This window comes from Poecile atricapillus, chromosome Z (assembly GCF_030490865.1).
Source record: "Poecile atricapillus isolate bPoeAtr1 chromosome Z, bPoeAtr1.hap1, whole genome shotgun sequence".
Classification (NCBI taxonomy): domain Eukaryota; kingdom Metazoa; phylum Chordata; class Aves; order Passeriformes; family Paridae; genus Poecile; species Poecile atricapillus.
The window spans coordinates 45,963,821-45,978,742 of NC_081289.1; the positions used below are offsets into that span (position 1 = coordinate 45,963,821).

Here is a 14,922-nt window from a genome sequence, read left to right on the forward strand (position 1 = left end):
ACTTTGGCAAAGATCTGTTATGAGTTCATGCCGTGACAATGAAAACTTCAGTTCCCAGCCCCACCACTCTCTCCTCAACCACCCCATGTTTTGACACTGAGATCAGGTTTTCTCATACTTAGAAGTGCTATGCATTATTTCATTCAATATTTTTTTTTTGTTTGTTTCCTTGTTTCAGGCTTCTGTTTTGGTGTTTTTTTAGTAAACCACTTACCCTAGCAAGAACCTGATGCATATTCAGAGATGTGCCTACTCTCATGATACTGCAGGAGCAACTTGTCACTGAAACATGGAATCTGCTGAAACGATTGGTGGTGCTTCAGCTTGCTCTAAGATTCTGCTCTGCCTTATAGAGTAATAGAAGGGTTTGGGTTGGAAAAGACCTTCAAGATCATTTCGTTCCAACCCCTCTGCTGTGGGCAAGAGCATCTTCCTCTACACCAGGTTGTAGAAAGCACCCTATCCAATCTGACTATGAACAGTTCCAGAGATGGGGCATCCACTACTTCTCTGGACAACCTGTTCCAGTACCCCACCACTCTCACAGTAAATAATTTCTTCCTAACATCTAACCTAAACATGTCCCCTTTCAGTTTAAAGCCATTCACCCTTGTTCTATCACTACATGCCCGTGTGAAAAGTCTTCAATTAGTTTTCTGTAGAAGCAAGTGACGCTTGTCACTTTTGTGCTGCAAAGATTCCTTGGGGATGAAGCAGGGAACTGTGTTCCTGCCAGTCTGGTCCTGTAGTGTTTCAGTGACAGGGGCAGAGGGCAAAGCTGGAGCCACACATCAGTGAGCTGTGCAGCCGGCTCTCCAGTGTGCTGCTTACCTCACACCGCTGCTAATTTCAGCGCCTTCAGCTTTTGAAACACTTAATGGGGAATTTATCAAGCACAGGCAATGTCAAAGCAGTTCTGCAAATCCTCCTGGGCATCATGGTACAAAACAGTGCCCAAAGGAAAAGCTTCTCTGCTTGAATCTCAGAATGAACCTTTACACAGGCTTTAAAATGCTGGGGGACACAGATCCTGGTACAGAGGTTGCCAGGTCTCTTAAGAAATTGTTTATTTTAGGAACTCGTGGTCCCAAGAAACTTCAGAATTTAGTCCTTGGGGACTTTAGGGCTTGGTCCTTGACACCTCAGCAGTCGCTGTCTCCTGTGGCTTTATCCTTTTATAAAAAGATTGTGCCTCTCTTTCAAAATAGGTAGACTATTTTCTCCCTGCAGCCTCCAGGAAGACGGTTCCAGAATGCTAAAACCACCCTCTGCTTGCCAGTCTGCATTTATTTATCAGCAGCCTAAATAATTTTTTTTTTTAATATTTTATTGTGCCAACATTTTAATACCTGAGCAGTTTTTTCCTGGTATCTGTAGTGGAAATCTCTTGCAGAGGAGTTGAAAAGTACCCAGCTGGCATGCCCCGAACTCTACCCTTGCACCAGGCCGTGTTTGCCACCATAATCACATGCTTAGCTGCTCCTTCAGTTGAAGAGAAGGGATCCTGCCCTGCTGTTAGCCTCGAGGCTAGCCTTTAAAATTGACACCTGAGGTTTGGACAGGGTGGCCTCTTGAGGAATTGTTAAGAGCACGTGTAAACTTTAAAATGGCGTTTCTGAGAAAGTATTTACAGGGAAAAAACTGCTCATTTGTAAAGCTGTCTTCTGCATGGTGGGGATGTGGTATAAAACAGAAGTACTGACTTCTGTAAACTTCATTTGAAACAGGCAGATGTTATAACTGAACAAGTGAATTACATCCTCCTGTCTCTCCCTGCAAGAGCCTGAGGATGCTCATGCCTCTTTGCATGCAAGCAGTTTGATGGCTTTGAGGTAACCCTGAGAATTTAAAAATATCCCCAAATTAATCTGGTGTCTGAGGGTTCACCATGTACCCCAGGCTGAGTAGTTGTTTGGCAGTACTGCAGGAAATTCATTCACAAAATGAGAATTCAGAGAGTTGTGGTGCAAGAGCTTGTTTGTGAGTAACACACTGTTGCCTGACTACCACGCTGGAGTTGTAGCTCAGCCGAGAGTGGTTGGACTCCAGAAAATACTGGTCTTTCGGTTGATTTGCATTGCTGATGAGGAAGTATGTCTCTGTAGCAGACTTCTCTGATTTGCCTTTGCTTTTATGGAATACATAAAAGAGGAGAGATCACCTGATCTCTAGATTATAACTGCTTGACACAAGGTATGCGTTGCTCTTCCTTTCTGTGATACATGAGCTGAGGGATTTAGGTTTTTTCTGCTTCTCTCCTTGTTCATAACAAGTTTAACCATCCAAAAACTTGAACAAAGCACCTCTGCTTTCTCAGAAATCTTTACCAGGTTGGAATACATGTTTTAGTAGAACAGAGTATTGGGATAACTCTATCCCTCTTTCTATCCCACTTAGCATTAGCATGGAAGTGTATTTTATTTTTTTAAGTAAGAATGGAGAACATACAGAGGACAAACACCAGATATTGAATTGAGACTTGGACAAGCAAATAATTTTTATTCCTTAATTTGTAGGAGGTTAATTTTTTTTTCCTGAAACCATCAGGCTTGGTTTGCTCACAACTTAAAAAAAAAATAAATAAAATACCATCTTCAGCAATTGATTGCAGGACAGGGTAAATTTATAAGGTTAGTGAGGTTGAACTCATTACAACATATGAGGTTACTACTGTTCCACACTGTATTTAGGCCATAACCTGAGGTCCAGCTAACAGTACGAAATCATTTGGTATGGATAGCCCTCCTGCACAGGTTTCACTGGTTTCTCCTGGTGATATTGCCTGCCGGTGGTGGTATACATCTTGGATTTTTTTTTTTTGTTTGTTTCATTTAGGTTGCTGACACTGTGGCTGCAGTTTACCCACGAGATATCAACCAAACATTAGGATTTGAAGAACCACTTGGATAGGCACAGTTCCTCACCCAGCATGCCTTTCAAAGCTGGATTAGAACTGACCGAATTGCAGAATATGACTGTCCCTGAAGATGATAACATCAGCAATGACTCAAATGATTTCACAGAGGTGGAAAATGGCCAGATAAATAGGTGAGTATTTTTCCACTGACGTTGCCTCTGCTAAGAAACACACTGTTTAAAAACAGCATTCTAATTTTCAATATATGTCTTGAATAATTCATTACCAAGTCATGCTCCATTTGAAGATGTAATTTGAATTTCATACGTAACATCTGTTGGGCATAGGCTGCAATAGCAGATAAAGCAAACAGAGTAGCAATTTATTCATCATTTTGAATCTTTCAAATTAGTCTAATAAAATTCACAAATATATAATGCAGCAAAAAACCAAAATTTTTAGATGTCTGCTTACACACAGCGAAGAAGTAATAACAATACGATGGCATAATTTTGGAGAGGTCTGTTAGCTGACCTTTGGTCTCTGATTCGACAGTTTTAACTTGTCTGGCCACCTCCATGTATCCAAGCTTCTGGGGAGTTACAGCTGCTGTGGTTGGCAGCAAACATAGTTCCAATCTGTATTTGTAATTTGGCAAGATAAACTGGGCAGCGGTTTGCTCCCTTGAGGCAGAAGTGGCAAGAAGATGGTAAAACTGAGTCTTACGCCTAACTCAGCTCAAGTGTAAAAAATGCATCAATATTGGTGAAAAGTATTAGTTACAATTATTATCAATACAATTATTAGGCTGTTGATTTTTTCTATAAGCTTACAGTCATTTCTGAAGAGCTGCCTTTTCCACTAGAGAGCCATTCTCCAGCCCTTCCTGCCAGCCTCCAACAGGTGCTGAGCCATCCAGTTTATAGCAAAGACCTGCTGACAGACCCTGTTTGGATTTTGTGAGCTGTAAAATAGGAAGCTCTGTTTTGATCAAACTTCCTGTTCAAATATTGCAAACCAAGGTGGAGCACAGGGCCAGTCAGTGCCTGCGTGGGGATCCGGCCCTGCCGGGAAGCGTGTCCCAGCACATCATTCTGCTCCCTTCTGCGGGGCTGCCACCGCCTATTTTACGATTTTTAAAATCTTCTTCTCTTGCCTTTTCTTCCTGTTGGCAGCATCGTCTCCAGCTACATGAGAAACTCACTTTCTAGTGTTAAAACAAAATTCAGAGCTGTTTTTTCCCAGGTGAGGTTAGAGTCGGTTGTGGGACTCGCAACTGCGTGGGTGGACGAGGATCTTGGTGCCAGGTGTGGGAATAAGCAGCCAGCATTGTCCCCACGATTCACGTAGCAGAAGCAGCCGGCCGTGCCGTGGGACAGAGCGGGGGCCCGGGCTGCGGGCGGGGACAGCAAAGTGCCAGCCTGTCCCCAGCGCCAGCCCCAGGGAAGTCCTGGGGCCCTCAGCAGCAGGGCGGGTGGTGCTGTGACCGCAGCGCAGCTGCGCTGATGAAGATTAGAGCTGGTCAGGAATTTTCTGATGCAACTGCTTTGATGGAAAGTGCCAAAACGAAACACAAACCACTTCTGTTAAAAAAAAAAAAAAAAAAAAAAAAAAAGGCAAGAGAAATACAAAAAAGCCTCCAACTTTGCCAAAATAAAACAGCTCCAGTATGAACATGCTTGCTTTCCTGCTGGTTCATGTTGTAAGGAGAGGAGCTTAGGGGCTGACAGTGGTAAATTCACTCCCTGGAGGCTGTTGAGGATTTATATCCTCGAGACAAGGAGTGGCTATACTGGGCTGGCTGTGCTTCACCAGCACTTTGGCTGATGCCATCAGTAACTGTTATGGGGAAAAACCCTGCTGGTGCTTCATTGTCAGTGAATGTTTATGGAGGGTGGGGAAGGAGTGTGCTGGATGTGCCTGGTCCTCTGTGGTCACAATGTGCTTTCTGGAGTTAGGGCACAATAAGTGTGGCAAGATCTGGGTTGGATCCAGACTGCCTGCGAAAGGAAGACAAAAAGCGGAGTGAAGAAAGAGGGTCAGAAACTCAGAGGCAGAATTTCTGATTAGTGGTCTAGCTCTTAGGGCAGATTAACATATTCCACAAGTTTCTGTTCCTTTCTGGAGAACTTGCTTCCCCTGCAGAAGGAGGATCTGTCATTTGGCTATAGGATATAGCCTTTATGGTTCTCTTAGCCCTCTGCCCAGGCACTCATTGCATCCCATGCATGACTATTCTGCCCCGTATATCCCAGTTTGTTCATGTTTCCCTCCATGTCCAAACCAAGGCAGCTCTCCCTGAGCACAGCTACCAGTGCAGCCTGTCAGCATGGCCTGGGGCTCAGGCTCTCACTGAGGCACCCACAGCCACTGCTCTGTGCAGGCACCTCCGTGCTGTCACGTGTGACCAGCAGGCGGGCACATCCTGCTCTGCACCCGTGCCAAACGCATCCTGAAAGGATGTGGTTAGTCCCTTTTTGTAACTAGTTTGGCAAACACCTTTTTTCCATGGAGTAAGAGGTTGACAGGCATAGGAAACATGTTTTGTGCTGCCTGGCACGTGATGTGAGGCCTTGTAAAGTGCCCAAGTCCATCAAAATCAGTGGGACTTTTTCTGTTGATTTCACTTGAGCTTTAGATTAGATCTGTAATTTTCAACTCACTTTTTTGTTGTTTCAACCTGTTTGATTTAGCACCCTATATTTAATTTTAAATGTTTTTTTCTCTCAGCATGTAGTTTTCTCAAGCTCAATGTAGAGCAATTTTTCAAGGGTCTTTTGGAGACGGTATACCAGGCACAAGCTGATTCCAAAACTGGCTGTAAACTCCAAATATTTCTTGATCTTGGAAGAGAATCCTATATGTTCCTTTGACTTTCCAGCCTTTTCTGGGCCTAAATATATAGTTATATGTAGGGAGGGTATGTTGACTTGAAGAGGCTGTATTAAGAGGGGTTTTTCTTTGTATGCAGATGTTGAATGGGAATGTCTTCTGAAAATGTCAATTCAGAGATTTGCATGAAACCCAGACATGAATTTTGTGACTTTCGACTATGTCTCCTGGCTATAAAACTTTGCCATCTCTGTGCATAGTTGTAAATCAGTATTTAGATAACTTAGTCCTTAACTATATGACAGTGCTCTCAGGAAACTGATATCTGAATGCCTGTCTTGGTTTACAGTGAGTTATCAGTCCCCCTTGTTCAGTTAACAAGGTTGTTAGTAGCTATGCTAAGATCTGGTTCAGGTTTCATAGTGTAAGTCAGATCAAGCTTTCCTCTGCATTTCTTGTTCATGCCTGCCCTGGAAATCTTTGCCACTGCTCAAGTTAGCATGCAGTTTAAGAAGCTGCCTAAGGATAAATTTCTGTCATCTTGGCAAAACTAGCTTTCCCTAATAAATGTTTAAGGCATTGTAAAATAACATTTTAATTTAATTATGCTTAAACGTATCTGAGATGGCTACATGGTTTTTGGCTAACTCTGCTTAGCCAAAGTGGTTAGCTTGGGGGTATCACCTTAATCAAACATTTCTCACTGAAGTCCTTAAATAAATTACATTTGGAAACCATAGTTCAACATCATCCTTTTTAAAACACTTTATCAATAAGGCTAAGTTTCTACTTTGCACTAAATCAAACCAGTTTAAGTTAGATTAAGATATTCTTTCATGCTTCATGCATCACAAGGATGAGCTCATTATATCTTGGCCAGGATATTTCATTAATATATCTGAAAAGTTTTGTATAGTCTGTTCATACTCAGCTGTGACACAGGAAACACAACAGGAAAGCAGAAATATATAAGAATGGGTTATGTCTTTCAGTGGTGGGTAAAGCATTTGAAATGAAGACAACAAACAGTGCAAATGGATTTCATGCTTGTCAGGGAGTCTCAAAGCTTTGATGGCACAAACAGTCCCACAGTGCATTGCCACAGCACCTCTCACAGAGGCCTCTGATCCTTGGGAGGGCTGGGAGAGACCAGCATAAACAGGCATTTCACTTAATTTGTGTCATATTCATAAAGGTCAAAAATACAACATTCTGTGACAATGAATGGCTTGTTTTCTAAGCACGTCTATTAAGCAGAGCAGATGCATGGCACAGTTTAACTAGAAATTCCAGTATTCCAACATGTTTCCTTTCATATGCTCTAGGGGAAAAAAAACATCCTGAAATGAAAAAAAAAAAAAGTTTATAAAAAGCAATATCTTGATAAAATTTGTTTCTGCTGAATTCATTGTTTTTTTGTTTTTTTTTTTTAAATTTTATTTCCTTTAAGATCAGTAATATTTTTCATTTATGGAAAACTTTTTCTGTCATGTGGTATGGGCAAACCAAGCGTTGTCCCAAGGCAGGCCTCTCCTCTGGACTTGCAGGTTAAGTTGCCTGCAACAGCAAACGCCGCACAGCAGAGCCCACATCCCCCTGTCCTGCGTGGCTGCTGAGCTGTCTGCACAAGCTCTCCCGGGGCTGGGAGGGCCCCCATGAGAAAGCTGGGCTCGGTGCTAGGTACCCCGTGGCTTGGGATCCCAGTACCCTCATTCCCATGCCCAACTTTGCCCTCCTGTAGACATCACACAGCATAAATTGAGAAAAGTGCAGTGTGATGTGGGAAACGCAGGGTGGATGAGGAGCCCGGCTGGGCAACAAGCCCACTCTGTTTTCACTCTGGAACTGACACAGAAAAAAGTACTTTGGATCAATTTATCAAATCAGACTAGTTCTCTCAAAGTCCTGTCCAGAAGGGTATAACATGTTTGTTGGCCATGGAAGGTACCAGCTTTGCAGAAACTGTTTATGCTGTCAGAGGTATTCTAATGGAAAGTCCTGTGGTCACTTCTATTTTCAGACAACATTGCTCGAGTATTGTCTTTATTGTGTATTAGTTTTTAACAATAATTTTCATGGAACATTAATACCAGAAGGCAGTAATAATAGTATCTACAAATTTGTTATTTTTGTAATTATTAAGGGGGAACTGGCTGCAGGGGATGAGCAGAACTAGGGGGAGAAGACTAGTGACTTCTATCATAGCTCTTGACAAAATCTAAAATGACACATGATCTCCATAAATGACAGAAGAAGGCAAAGTCCACAGATGTTCCCAGCAGCAGTTACAAATCCAAAAGAGACAAAACTTTTCTCTGTGCTCCTGCCTGTACAAATTGCCTGCAGGGTGTTTCGAGAGAGAGCTGGAATGTCCTTTTCAAACTGTTCACACTCTGCTGCCTGCGTTCAAGAGATGGGCTTTAAACAGACATGAAAGAGAAAAAGCACATGCTCTGAATCAGGTTGAGATTTTATTCCATGAGGATGAAATACCTACAAGGTGAGCTTTGGAAAGCTAATTTCAGATCAGTCTGTCTTAGAAGTGGTTGCTTTTCACTTCATAAAACGGTGGGGGAGGTTCAGCCATCTATTCCAACTGTGTTAGGGCTGGTAAATCTGACATCATGCCTATATTTTGCAGCAAATTAGTTGCTGAAGTTAGTATTTAAAAAATACAGAAGAAACCTATAGTTCTTTTTTATTGAAGGAATAGAAAATCAAAGCAGACCAATGGGCAGGAGTCAAAATTGCAAAAAAAACCCAGCTAAAATACTACTTACCTTTTGCAATCTATGCCTGGATTTAAGGCATAAACACAAAATGTTAGACACAAGGCCCAGTGTTTCAGCTGTGGAAGCCAAGTCAGCAGCATTATAGCTGCATGATTTTGGCACAGCCTTAGAAGCTCTGCTAGCATACATATCACTAGTAATTAGGCCACAGCTGGGGCAGTAGGGAAGTTTGCTCAAGCTCTGTCTTTACAAGTTCATGGATTTATTACCAGCCTGAATACTGCTGGATGTACTGAGATGATGCAAAGTCTTGAGTCACAGTTTGAACTATATCTCCCTGGCCAGTAGATGTTTCCTACTGTGGGAAAGGACCAGCAGTGCCGCTGTTTGTGTTCAGTGTTGTTTGTCTGTTTCAATTTAAGAAGAGCCAGCTTGATGTAGCTACAGCTAAAATGGGCTCTGACACTTGGTGACAGCCCCTGGTTAGGTATGTGACGTGTACGATGGCTGAGGCATTAGCCAGTGCAGGCTAAGAACCATCTGTGGATTAGCAAAGATGCCAGGGACTTAATTGTGCATAAACCTTCAAAAGATGAAAAGCTGAAAGAATGCTTTATGCAAACCAAAGTGTTTGCTGAAGAGAAGATCTGTGAGAAAATAACAGCTCATCTAAATCAAAAGTGTCATAAATCTCAAGGATGCCAGCTCTGCCACAGGGGGACAGTAAGTTTCTAAATGTGAATACATCGAGGACACAGAACAAGTAAAGGTTAAAGAGAAAGAAAAGCTGTTTATTCTATGTTTCCCTGCACAGAAGTGTTTAATTTTGCAGCATGATGAATTCAGCATTGCTTTTTGAAATACGCTTACGTGAAAATCCTGCAGCCCAGAACAGTGTACCAGCAGAGCAGGTTGCCTGGTTCAGGACTGTCCAGCCAGCACTGGCATGTATGTCACATCTTCCTCCTCTTAACTCCAGCCCTACCAACCCTATGTGGCAACTTAAGGTTTCAGTAGCAATGTAGGGTTTTGCAGTACCCCTGACAGTGAGGGGACAGGTGAAATCTTCTAGGGATCCTTGGCAGAATGATGATGGCAGTAATTCATAGTTTCAATTAAAGGTTTATTTTTTAGCAGGGTGTTATGATTAGTGTAGTACAGAATTTATGATTAGAATGGTACAGGATTTCAACAAGCAGAATCAATGCAGTGCAATCTATAAATAGCATAATACAGAATTTATAGTGCAATTTGACTTACAATTTCTAGTCACCTGAATCCTCAGCAAACGGAGTCAGATCTTAATCTATGGTTCGTTGTATCAGAATACAATCATTATCTTGACTCAAAATCCTGTAAAATAATAAAAGCCACTCCCATAATCCTTGGAGGATGTGGAGGACAGGTGGCTGTCTCTGGCCAGTGGCAGCTGCAGTCCCAAGTTCCCCACTTAGGATTTGTAACTGCTTGATTTTATAGTCAGTGCCCAGGATGCTGTTACACTTCCCTCTTCTGTGGAGGGGTCATCACCATTGCCTGGTGGGCCATGTGCCTGGGACCTTCCAGCCTGGCAAGGCAGGAAGTAATTGAGCCGATTCCCAGCAGTCTGAAGGTCGATAGGGATGGGAAAAAGAAGTCTGTTTGGTTTCTTGTATTTGCTTCACAGGACCTACAGGGCCTGGTAATGAGGGAAGGGAATAAGTACAACTCACTCGGCCACAGAGAATGGCTGCTTGCCTTGTAGAGTGGTGTTAGGTACGCTCACCCACATGCAGGGGCAGGGAGCAGTGGGGTACTGGTCATGTGTGCCTCTGCAGCACCCTGGAGAAATATCTCCTCTTAGCTTCTGTGCAAACAAATTACTTCTCTGTCCACAAAATCGGTTCTGCTCCTTCCCTAAATAGCCTAAAAGTCTATTTTATATATACATATATTTTGCAGTTATATGCATTTATTCTGCTCTTGTGCTGATGTTACCTTTTTTTGATGCTCCATGTATGTTTTATCAGTGAAGCGTGACCTGGCTCATTGAACAGTTATGAGTGTGACCTCTTTTCACATACAGTTTTTATACATTGAGTATTTTGTAATCACATGCTGCTTACGGAATGAACGTGTTCATATTTTCTATAAGCACTTGCTGGAAATAAATCCTCTGACTTCTTCCAGCAAGTTTATTTCGGATCGAGAAAGCAGAAGAAGTCTCACAAACAGCCACCTTGAGAAGAAGAAATGTGATGAATATGTAAGTCTCTCTCATTGCTCTGTTCCCTGTCAAAATGCATGTTGTGCATATGAAAGGCCTTTAGACATTGTCTTTAAAAGTGCTGGGCACACACAACTATAACTGAATTCAATTTCCAGTAGGAACTGCCTGGGATCAGCACTTAAATAAAACCTCAATACAAAACCCCCAAGCATACTGGTTCGGTTGAGGCAAGGGAATCCCTCTGGCCTCTGTTGGGCAGGAAGTTGTGGTGGTTCCTCATGGCTTCACCATACATAAATTACACATCCAGGATGTTTCTTAGGTGTAGTGGAAGATGGGGTTTAAAACTGAAAGTGCAGTTTGAGCTGAGTGTTGCCTGTACCATTTAGGTCAGTTTACAGAATCTACGGGGCAGCGAGCAGCGTGGCTGTGACAGTTCAGTGATGCTTTCTCCTCTTTCAAACAATTTTTATTAAGTCATTTCCATAGCAGTAGTTACATCTGATACATCACAAAACATGGGGTTTGAAGCAGAGGTGCATTTCCCTGCTCTGTTCCAAGCTGTTGCTGACACATCTGTCTTTATTTCCCCAGATCCCAGGAACAACTTCACTGGGAATGTCCGTCTTCAACCTTAGTAATGCAATTATGGGCAGTGGGATTTTGGGTCTTGCTTTTGCTTTGGCCAACACAGGAATTCTCCTTTTTCTGTAAGTATTCATGTGGTGAGTAGCTGATCTCCATGGAATTTCACTGTGTTTAAAGAATGCGTGCACTGCCAGCATGTGGAGGGATTTATAGTCCATGTGTAGTCAAGTACAGCATTCAAGCCTGAAAATACTAGCTATGAGTTTCAGACATCTTTTTTCAGTCAAATGTTTTTGCAGAAAAAACCATTTATTTGTAGTGCAAGAGAAAGTTAGGTCTATGTTATTTACTACAGACCTAGTAGGGACATTTCCTGTGCTCTGCAAGCTACATAGACGTCAAAAATATTCTGTAGTAATAGTTGCAGTGGGTTAGTACCTAGTTCTTACTTGTGACACAGGATCTCAGATCTCTCTTCAAGGCATCGTGCAATAAACATTTTTTTTTAAACAAAGAGTATTTATATTCCTTTATATGTTGCATATAATATTTTCATCTCGCTCCCACAGTTTCTTCAGTGACAGTCCTTGAAAGCCAACATAAATATAGCCAAGATTTTAGTATAGAAAAGAACTAAGGTAGACTACCTAACTCCAGAAAAAAAAAAAAAAAAAAAAAAAAAAGAGGCTTTTTATAAAGGAGAATTTAATAGTTTAAAAATGAAACAGTGCCATTGAATGACTAAGAGTTTTATTCTGGATCTCAGTATGAGACATTTCATTTTGAAAAGTGACTGTTAGGAAATCAGTTGGGAATTGTGTGTAGATTTCAATAATAAATGTTCATTGAGGGAAGACATACAATAATTTACAATAGTTGAGAACTATTCAACATAGTTATTGAGTTTACAGATTGCTCTAAAGAGATGTCATTTCTTGAATGTTAAATCTGTTAAATCTAAAAATACAAAACTTTTGTCATTTCTTAGGATTTTGGGAAATACTTAATTTGAGCCCTTGTATAAAGCAGAGTAGATGGCCAAAGTGGTACATATAGCCATCTGCTCTGGAGTTTTGTGCCAGGATAGCTAGGTCCATGCTGCTAGCTTAGAATTTGCCGTGGTTGGGTAAAATCTAGCAGTAATCAAAGGAGTTAATCCATTTACTTCAAGAGCGTCTCATTATTGTGTTGTCACTAAGCTAGTGATTTACATCTTCCGTTAGCAGAGTGACAGAGTTTATTTTACTTTTGCTGCTTTTTTTACCCAGTACTCTAACCTGTATATAATATTCCACCCATGCTCCATCTCAGAGAGTACAGCTGGTGGTTGCAATAACTGCTGTTGATGCCTTAGGCCTCTGTTTTTAGGTAGTCCTGAAAAGGCATCACTGTAAGGAGAGAAAAAGCATTTGCGTCTTTTCAGCCTTGTCACCTCTTCTGTGATAATAGGCTCTCAGCAAAGGAACAGCCACAATTTCCCCTTATTGATTTAGTTTTTATAATCTCATCCTCTTCTCATTCTTTCAGCACTTTTTGGGAGAGTTAAGTGACGTGTTTGTTCTAAAGGATGTACAAATGCAGTTTAAGTAATGTAGATCAGACAGGTGATGTGAACACCTCAGAAACTTCTAGCAAGGTGTGTTGGTGACTGAGCTCAACCAGAGTAGTGAGTGTACTAGATCTATAGATTTGTACACATTGTACAAAAAGCTGCCAAACATGAATGTGGAGATCTCACACAGAAAATGACAGCATTGTTTGCTGTAGCATCAACTATGTGTATTTAAAAGTGGATAATAATTTTTGTTAGCTTTATAATGCCTTTAGATCTGTTGGCCTTGAGATTGAGCAGCCAGCTGAGATCAGAGGAAGTAAGTTAGCAGGACCTAACTAAGCAGGCTAGTAGAGCTTTCCTCTTTGTAGCCAGGAGATGCAGGATCCTAATGTGGTGTCTGTTGTTAATGCTTGAAAGTTGAACTGCTTTAAGTGTTCTGCTCTCATGCCATAATCTCAGCATTAAACCTAGTCCATTAGTGATAGACTTTTTCTTACACTCAAATTAATTCAGTTAATTTTAAATTAATATAAATTAATTCAGTTAATTTTTCCCATAAATGTATAGTTCTGCTGTCACTGTCACAGGTAGATAATTTTGCTTTGCAGGTGATCAGAGTCCTAACAATACTTTCACTACTTTTTGAACGTGAGAAAGATCTTAAATTTACTGCTTTTGAGTAGCACAATTTTGGAAAGGTTCTAGTTGCTTTATCCAGTGTTGGCATGCACCATCCCTGAAAATTCTGCAGATGCAGAAAAATTAAGGGAGCATTTTCTGCACTTACAAAGCAGACCCAGCCTGATTTCCACTCCCACAACTTTTGGGCTCCTGCAGTGTGAAGTGTGCACTGCCATGAGTGTCTGGATCAATTCAGATCCGATATCCTAAGCATAAGATGTGCAAAATAAACATGGCAATGACACAGCTTATTTGCTTAACAGTGCCATAACAAAGCAATATCCTTTCTAGGCAAAATTACTGAGAGTAGGAACTCAGAGGAACTTAATCCCAGTGTTACTGATAACTACAGCCTAGACCAAAAGAGAGTTTCCAGTGTGCAAAAGGAGAGAAAACTTTGCTGTAGAAGGGTAACACAAAAAGTTTGGAAGGTTAGAGATGAGCTGGATTACCTGGGGACAGCAGGAGAAGTTGTTGCTGCTTGTGGTTTCATCCTGGAGACCAGGGACCAAAGTGATGGATCCTGTTGCAGAGAAATATGAGCTGGCCAAGCACAAGGTGTTTTCAACCTGCATTTAACCCAGCACTGCATGTGATCTGAAAAACCTTGCTGAGGCAGAGGGCCTTATTAGATTGGGAATAGTATGAGACTAGAGATGAAGTTTCACACTGCAGCCACTTTTGCTGGGTGTGTCTGGAAGGGGTCAGGAAGCCTCAGTATAATTCCTGCAGTGTTTTAGGGCAGGCTGGCAGACCAGCCCACAGGGAGGCTATACGAAAGCAAACCCTGTGTTCTTCCATCCTCTGCACCTTTTGAGGGTTCAGAACTGCTCAGTGAGATAATCTTGTCACTGCATAAGCCTCATAAGTCTTCTGGCCCCAAAGCCTGGGACTTCACAGAGGGGAGGGACAGCACAAGTTTCAGTTTTTCTGGTAAATGTGGTATCTGGGAGAAGACAGCGCTGGCATCACAGAAGCACTTTGTTCTTCCCAACACTTTATCAGTCCCCTGGCCTGAACTGTTTATTCTTTTGGGAGAAGGTAACTTTTGCATCTGCTGTTGGCTTCCATAGCTACCAGCACTTCTTTGAAAGCAGACATAATAAAAAGTAGGGAAATGCTTTTGGGACTGCAGCGCGAGCTCCCCTGCCTCTGTTTTGAATTTGTGCAGAGCGAGTGGCATGGACATTTTCATTCCTTTCCAAGGGGTGGTTCTGGCACGAATACTCTTGTCCATACCACAGTCCTAGCACAAACAAGTTTTTCATACAGTGCTAATGAAAATGCCAAGTGTCTGTAGGAACCCTATGGGGAGCTAAGGACAACAGATCAGATAAATACCTGGCTGCTTGGGAGTGTTATTTTTACCACTGCAAAGGCTCCATGAGCTCAGTGCCTGTAAAACAGAAGCTTTTAATATTAAGACAGACTGGATGCTGGCATGCAGAGTTGTAGCCATTTGGGGCTG

At 41.9% G+C, this 14,922-nt stretch overlaps 1 protein-coding gene across 1 annotated transcript in view; it reads left to right on the forward strand.

The window, feature by feature from the left end:
- Window positions 1-14,922, forward strand: part of LOC131572768 (sodium-coupled neutral amino acid symporter 1) — a 36,073-nt gene that overhangs the window by 5,964 nt on the left and 15,187 nt on the right. The window contains exons 2-4 of the mRNA XM_058826094.1: window positions 2,836-3,048; window positions 10,591-10,666; window positions 11,225-11,340. Of these exons, the coding sequence (XP_058682077.1) occupies window positions 2,930-3,048; window positions 10,591-10,666; window positions 11,225-11,340 (311 nt within the window). The 5' untranslated portion in view covers window positions 2,836-2,929. The remainder of the gene's footprint in view (window positions 1-2,835; window positions 3,049-10,590; window positions 10,667-11,224; window positions 11,341-14,922) is intronic.